General features: G+C 41.0%; 1 protein-coding gene across 1 annotated transcript; it reads left to right on the forward strand.

The window, feature by feature from the left end:
• The first annotated feature begins 1,028 nt into the window (after positions 1 to 1,028).
• On the forward strand, positions 1,029 to 2,267 carry LOC128210667 (uncharacterized). Its single transcript, XM_052915016.1, has one exon. It carries the CDS (start codon positions 1,029 to 1,031, stop codon positions 2,265 to 2,267), a length of 1,239 nt encoding a protein of 412 aa, XP_052770976.1.
• Positions 2,268 to 8,657: the final 6,390 nt, after the last annotated feature.

The following is an 8,657-nucleotide window of genomic DNA, read 5'->3' on the forward strand; positions in this document are numbered from 1 at the left end:
CAATATCATCTCGCGAAGTGATTATTCGCCTTTCCCAAAAATGGCCCATTGTAATATTCACAGTAAGTGTTATGTGACGCATGTGTTGCCTCTTATAAATACCTGATCTTGGACAAGGCTAACGTCATATATTCAATTGTCTCCAAGAAGCAGACTTGTTCTTAAAATGGCATACAGGTAAAAAATATTTGATAAACTTCATTTAATTTTGTCTACAGACTGAGGAATGACTTTTGACAAACCGGACATTATTACATTGTTGTTTTTGTACAATTTATGTGTAACATGTTTTATTCATCTTTTTTTTTTCTTTTTTAATATATATCTTAAAATTCAAATAATTAACCCTTAAGAAGGGTTTTTCATTTATGCAGCCGTCACATCGGACTGGCGTCCTTACTGCGTCCCAGGACGTGGAAGGGACGCCATGGACGCCGTAGGGTCGTGGTGAGAACGCATCAAGACGCCGTGGGGACCCCAAGAACGCCGAAGGTCGCAGAGCGACGGCGTTTACTTTGGACATGTTCAAAGTAAACGCCGAGGTTCGGCATCCTGAGCGCGTCCTGGCTCAGGACGCCGTGGGATCGCCCTGAGGTCGCCATGGTCGCCGTAGCATCGCAGTAGGAACCCGAACAACGCCAAAGGAACGTAGTACAGACGTGGTAGAGTCGCCATGTAAACGCGGAGAAAAGGATCGGGGGAACCAATGGCGACCTTACTGCGTCCTTACCACGTCTATGGGGTTCTTACCACGACCCCATCACGTCTATGGCGTCCTTACCGCGATGTCAGAGCGGATATTTCGGGATTTGAGCTATTGTCCGCGACCTTACAACGTTCTCAATGCGTCCCTGCGGCGTTAATGGCGTTTCTACGGGGTGCCTACTACGGCTATTGCGTTTCTACGGAGTTTGCACTGCGTTCCTAGCGCGTTCCTACTGTTCGCCCTCGAAGAGCTGTAAAACCCAATATTTCATCCTATCTTTATCAGTGTATTTCTCGTACTCACCATCATCAGGGCCGAATAAATGATGAACTTGCTCGCACTGCAACATATACTTATTGTCCAGCAGCAGCAGCAGGCAGATGATCATGTCATAGCTGTAAAACTGATCAGACGGCGAAGGAGAAGAAGGGCAAGGTTAAGAAGATGCTGGGTTAGACCATGGCTCGGTGATGTCCGAAGAGAACAGTTTGGCCACTTCAACCGCCTCATGCCTGAGCTGAGGCGAGAAGATCCGGCATCGTTCCAGAATTTCCTTAGGGTTCAACCAGAAATGTTTGATGAGCTGCTCACCAGGCTTGGCCCACGAATCACCAAGCAGGATACAAACTACAGGAAAGCCATCAACCCAGGGACGAAGCTGGCAGTCACCCTACCCCACCTAGCGTCTGGTGACATGTACTCCAGCATGGAATTCGACTTCCGACTCCTAGCATATACATTGTCTCTTGTCGTGAAGGAAGTATGTCAGGCCATAGTAGGCGAGTACAAGGATGAGGTGATGAAGTGCCCTATCACTCCTGGGGAATGGACAACAGTAGCCGAGAAGTTCGAGCGCCGCTGGAACGTCCCTCACGCGTGTGGTGCGCTTGATGGAAAACACGTTGCCATTAGAAAGCCAGCAAACAGTGGGAGCCTGTACCACAACTACAAGGGATTCTTCTCCATCGTGTTAATGGCACTAGTAGATGCTGATTACAACTTTTTGTGGATACACGTGGGGGGAGATGGCTACATGTCAGATGCCATGATCTACAACGACTCCGAACTGAAAGAGTGCCTCTGTAACGGTTCCATAGGTTTTCCAGTTCCTGCACCTCTGCCATACGACAACCGGGATACGCCATACTTCCTCCTTGGCGACGATGCCTTTGGTCTCCGGACTTACATGATGAAGCCCTACGCAGCGCGCAACCTGACGAAGGAACAGCGAATATACAACTACCGCATCTCTCGAGGCCGAAGAATAGTCGAAAATGCCTTTGGCATTCTGGCACAGCGTTGGCAGGTTCTACTAGGGACAATGCAACAGCAACCTGAGACAGCAAGGCTCATTGTGGAGGCTTGTGTTTGCCTCCACAACTTGATGAGAACGCGCTACCCGACCCTACAGAACGGAGCTCTCGACCACGAGGACGTCAACCACCAAGTTGTCCTAGGTTCGTGGAGGAACAACGCGAATATGCACGACGTGGACCGAGCTAAAGGCGCTAACAAAGACAGCACTGCTGCGAAAAAGCAACGTGAATATTTAAAGTTTTAACTCAGCTGTGGGATCAGTCCCATGGCAGGACAAGATGATATAAACATTGCCATATAGTGTACGTGGAATAAAGCAATAGATTATATTGTGAATAAAACATATCTAGATGTTAAGAAAAGAAAAAAAATTCGAGATCTTATAGTCCTTAGAAATCTATTTGTACCAAAAACAGTCTTGGAAATATTTCGTACAATGTTGTAGTATTTCGTGACGTTCTGTTAAATGTCACAGTGTCATTCGGTTCATTTTGTTAACAAAATGCAGTATATTATATACGTTTGCTACCGAATGACGTTTCGACATTTGACGGAACGTCACGAATTCCTACGAAATTGTAAGATTATTTCCAAACGTAATTGTGTTCCGGATACCTTGTAATAGATAACAAGAATTGAATAAAACCATTTTACAGAGAACTAAAACTTTATTGTAACCATCTACCTTCATTATAAGGAAAATAAACATTCATACTACATTTATATATTACAAAATATAATAGAACTATTGAATATCATAACATAACATAGATAACAAAATAAAAATAGCACTGCTTAGTATCCATCATAACATAACATAACATAGATAACAAAAACATATAGCACTGTTTAGTACCCATCGTATCATAGCATAACATATAACACAATAATAATAGCACTGTTTAGTGCCCTGCATAACATAACATCACATATATATGAAGATAATAGCACTGTTTAGTATCCATTCTAGAGTATTCACAGTTTGCCACAGTTTATAATCCAAGTATCCCAGCTCACTGGCTAGTGTCAGAGCACTGAAATGTTTGCATGAATGACTCATTGAAGATCCCGCTCAAAGAAGAGACCTCCTCGCCCCGTGGGGAGAATGTAGTTGACCCAGCAGCTGAGGTGGCAGGGTTCTGCGGGGTACTTCGTGAGCGAGGTTGTAGAGTGGTTAAGCTCGGCTCAGGGTGCATCTGAGCCTGCACCAATGTGGAACTCATTGAATCCCACACCGATGTGGTCTGAACAGTGGTCGGCCAGTTCTGGGGCGGAGGCTGCCATTGCGAGGACTGGGATGACTGCTGAGAGGAGCAATGCTGTTGCTGGTCAGGCTGCCACATATGCTGCTGCGGTTGGAGAGGCTGGGAGCGGACCTTGTCGTGAAGGTCCAAGTACTTGTAAAGCAGCTGGCTCTGTTCCTGCTGGAACTGTCTCCACAAGCTTGGGTCCAGGTCTTCCATCACCGATTTTGCCCAATCCCCATACGTAGCCCGTTCGCTGGGACGCGCAGCTGGCTTGATAATGTCAAGCAGCTTTTCTTGTAGCTGCATGGACTGGCGGCCCCTTTCATCCAGGGTTCTAAGCAACATTTCTTCCTCCGCAGTGGCCCGGGATGAGGAACGCTTTGGCCTGACATCGAGGATGACATGCCTCTTAGGCTCTTCTTGCGACGAGGTGGGAACAGACGTTGACGGCAGTTGCTGAATGTTGTCGTCATTGTCCACGGACTCGGCATCGTCGTCCACCGGAGTCTGGGCTGCCAGCTTAGCCTTCAACTGCAAAGACACAAGGGGAAACAACGATTAAGTTAGAATTTGGATTTGCCTGACGAAAATTAACTTATGCACGACAGGGCATTTAATATGCAAATAACAAAAAAAAAATAGAATTTACGAATAATATACATTTTTGTATGTTATTTGTCCCTAATACTAGTGTACTTACACTGACGAAGGTTCTTGGCCGGACCTCATAGATGTGCGACTTTAAGAAGTCAAACTTGCCCATGATCCATATATCACGCTCGGTGCGGTCGCCAGTCCCAGCCCCAGACTTCGGCCTTGCCAGTTTCCCATACCTGGTCCGAATGGACCGGTACCACACGGTAAGGAGGACCACTTCCTTACCAAGTTTACGGGCCTGCTCAGCCCAGAGCGCGTCCTTCTTGCCCTTATCCTTGTATAAGGATAACCTCTTGTTGAAGAGCAGTGGGTGCTCCCTAAGCCAGTCTACCATGGCCTCCTCTTCTTCGGGCGTCAGATCACTACGCACAAGCCTGCTCCTCTTGGTTTTACAGCATGGACTGTCAGATTTTGTAGCGCTGGCATTGGACTGTGTGGACTGTGTGTCCGATTCCGCTACATCATCGACGCTGGAGTCCCTTTCAGGAGATGACAGTTGAATGTCCTTTAATATCCGTCTTATGCATATAATAAAAATATATATTTTATTTCAGTGTAAGAACGCAATGTATATCATCTCGTTAACGCCACAAGTACATATAACTGTTGGCCATTCGGTGAAATATGTTGCGGTCTTACACTGAAACAAACAATTATCCACTATGTCTATAGTCTATGCGTGTTTGGCATGAAATGAGTATTTAGTTATTACGCTGTCAATCATCTTATTTTATAATTAATATAGTGCATCACATGTCACGAGTCACATATAGGCATTCATCAGCAAATAACCATTTTTACATTTCTCGACAGCGTTTCGTTGGTTGCCCTGGTTTCTTCTTTGCTCCTCGGCTTCTGGATCGATGTTTCTCAGTCCGCCCCTCTACTTAACTCGAGAAGTGCCGACGACGCGGAGGTAATGAAACACATTCGTGACTTAGCGTTGCCCCTTTTTGGATCAGATAAATGGTCAAAGAGAATGCCAATTGGGGCGAAAGTAATGCAACCCATTGTTGATCCAATTTTCACCCATTTTGGACCTGCCGGTAGCTCCGCCATTCTGTTGAACAGGAGAGCAGTGGAGGATTTACAGGCAATGACGAGGGAGGTTGAAGGAGGATGTCTGATAAATAAAGAGTTTCAGCAAAACATGGCGGCGCTTATTCGTGTATGATTTATATTTTTTACCTTCTTTCGTTGTTTTTGTTGTAACGTATAAATAACTTTTTTTTTCAAATGTTTTTGTTAACTTGAATTTATATGCATAATTGAACTATAGTATGCAGAATTTTAATGCGATGCTACCATTCTAAACTTTTAATGAAACTCTTTTCGCTAGGAAAATTTCTTTTTTTATTACTTCGGATGCACTTATTTGCAAAGAACAGAACATCAACACAGATTAAGTGAAGTTTATTAAACTCTAGTCAAAGTCACGATTAAATATTCATAAAATGTTGTGCCATTTTATCTGAGTTATCAATGTATTTAATTTCTTTTTTTGGTCAATATGTCAGCATCTTTCACTCTTAATAAGTAAATAAATGTATAAACTCACCGTTTGAAACAGTGTTTAAAATATAATTAAGCTGATTCTCTTTTTCTCTTTCATGGAAAGATTTCTTCTCTGAAATTGGGCTTTTTACCTTTATTGAAATAAAAAAGTAAACTTGGACGTGTTTAGGGGGGGGGGGGGTGCGCACCCCCTTGGATGGATCCGCTAGTGGCCTTTAATTCATACTTATTGTTTTACAAATAAATGCTTAATTTAACATTGCCATTTCAATGTACATTTTATGCTTTAATTAACCTATCTAGCTAACAGTAAAACTATTTAGCCGTTTTCAGTTCTTACTTAATAAAGTATTATACTAATTTAGATGTGTTTAATTACAGGCTGAAATGGACAGAATCAGAAGCTGTTCAACACATCACGCCAAGCCTATCACTAGTAACAATTTGAACATCTGAAAACTTGGTAGAGACTTTACATCAGAGTTTATATACATGTACTATTATTTTTAAGATGCAAGTTGTTACACTTATCTCTTTTTTTAACACTGATTTATATTAAAAATGTTTATAAGCTCTTGAGCCCTTTCTAAGTTGATCATGGTATGTTTAATCTGTGTTGCATACTTACTGTTGCTTTTGTCATGGAGTGTTACTTTAATATAGTAAAAGTACTTCACATGTATAATATCATATTTTGTTTCACTACCTACATTGTCAATTATTACTCCGCCCCGTAAATTATCAATTTTTGGGAACTAACTAATATTGCAACAGTATTTTAAATTTGGTTAGCCGACAAAAATGAAGCAGACATACATATGACTTTTCTAAAAAGAATGCTTATGGGCAAAATAATTATCTTATGCTCTCAAACGGTCAATTGTGTAACTACTCTTCTGTAGTTATAATTGACTCCTATTTTTCTAACATTCACAACAAGTACAACAACACACCTTCTATTTTCCGAGCCACAACCTGAAAATTATTTGTGAAATAAAGCCGATCTATAATAGGTTTCACTTTCAGTATCAAACTATATTTTTAGATTTGAACACCATGAGAAAAAGATGATAAAAATGTGTTATTGTTTTTTTAGCAAATATTCCTATTTCAGATCTATTTTTTGTGAACTTAATCTCATATTTTCTCTTCATAAAAATACCTTATTCACAACGTATCATTTCTAGAATAGGTATCATTTGATACCTGCTATTTATATCATTACATTCCTTTTTAAATAAACACAAGTCTTATTTTGCGAAATGTCATTTTTTGTAAAATGACCTCATTATAATCCTTAAATATGACCAACACTTTATATCACACCTGCGATTTAAAAAAAACACACCTTGAGGCCGTCGCTACGAGAGTAACATCACAGGAAGAGTGTCATTGACGTCAGCAAAAAACGAATAAAGCAAATCTGGCAGGGTTGTCGAAACCTGTTGCCTAGAACTCACACTGCTATCCTAGTTTTGGCAACCATGCCTTTTGTGCAGAGTCGACACACATAAGAGCGCTTCGCTCTTTTGACACCGTTTTGTCAGTTTTTCGCGAAATGACGATTTTGTGTTCACACTGCCCATTGAATAAATAGATTTACAATGTTCATTGGACAATTTTCATAACTCAGCGAGGCGATTATTGAACTTTGTCTGTGTATCAGTTGAAATCTTAACATTGAAAATGGGACCACAAGATGAACTCATTTTTAAACACGAATTACGTCATGGATTACACGCTGAAATTTTAGACTATGTACGATTCGATTTACTGAGAGAAAGTCCAGTGACAATGATTTTGAAGAACTAAAAAAACTTCATTGAAATTCATATGGTATTATTAGATCCAGCCAGTAAGCCCCCGACAGACGTTTACACTGAAAAGTACATCAAACATCGTTAAGTGCGTACTAAGGCAAATATCAGGCCCCCAAATCACAAAACTACTAAGTAAGATCTTAATCATTTTGGTAGATAGATAAATTTGATTTATACATACTTTATTATTACTCAAGGTAATTGTAATAGAACGTAGCATAAGAACTAAAAATAGTTCCGATTGCATGTGTCAGTAAATCGGAAATATTGTGTACTTTATATATTTTTCAACCTTCTAACGTCTAGTTGAACATATCACTTTTGTTGCAGAAAAATAAGGGCCAGAACTGTATTTGATTATTATTATTTTAGTTTGTTTAATTAAACTTTACATTTAAAAGTTTAAGAAATGATAGGGCAGGTTGTAGACAATTTATTTTAAACATCTCTATATCTAAAGGACTAAAATGTTCATACAAGAGAACACACGCCATCTGCATCACCATCAATATGCACTAAAACTATATAAGCTGAGGCTACCGTATTCGAACGGCGCTAACATGTGACGTCACACGCCATCTGCATCACCGTCAATATACACTTTAACGATGAGAGGCAAGGCTACCGTCCTGGAACGGCATTTGCACGTGGCGGTACACACCAGCTGCATCTCTACTATATATATACAGTTGATCGATATATACTTAGGATACCGTCATCGATATATGTTGAGGCTACCGTCTTGTAATGGCATTTGCATGAGGCGACACGCGCCATCTGCACCACAATCAATTGATTTAAATTGAAGATACCGTCTTGGAATGGCATTTACATGTGGCTACACACGCCATCTGCATCACAATCAATGCACACTTTATCGATTTAAGTTGAGAATACCGTCTTGGAATGGCCTTTGCATGTGGCTACACACGCCATCTTCATCACAATCAATGCACACTTTATCAATATAAGCTGAGGATACAGCCTTGGAATGGTATCTGCATATGGCGACACACGCCATCTGCACCAAAATCAACGCACACTTTATTGATTTAAATTGAAGATACCGCCTTGGAATGGCATTTGCATGAGGCGACACACGCCATCTGCACCACAATCAATATACACTTTATTGATTAAATTGAAGATACCGGCTTAGAATGGTATTTGCATGTGGCTACACACGCCATCTGCACCACAATCAACGCACACTTTATCGGTAAAGCTGAAGATACCGCCTCGGAATGGCATTTGCATATGGCGACACACGCCATCTGCATTACAATCAATATACACTTTATCAATATAACCTGAGAATACCGTCTATCAATCGATATAATTGTCTTGTTGAGTTATTTCTGATTGTTGGCGTACATCTCATGCACGAAACTCGGA

This window comes from Mya arenaria, chromosome 12 (genome assembly GCF_026914265.1).
Source record: "Mya arenaria isolate MELC-2E11 chromosome 12, ASM2691426v1".
NCBI lineage: Eukaryota > Metazoa > Mollusca > Bivalvia > Myida > Myidae > Mya > Mya arenaria.

What these genes read in the sequence shown, in the direction of transcription:
- LOC128210667 (XM_052915016.1), top strand. Translation starts at nt 1,029, where the DNA reads ATGATGAACTTGCTCGCACTGCAACATATACTTATTGTCCAGCAGCAG.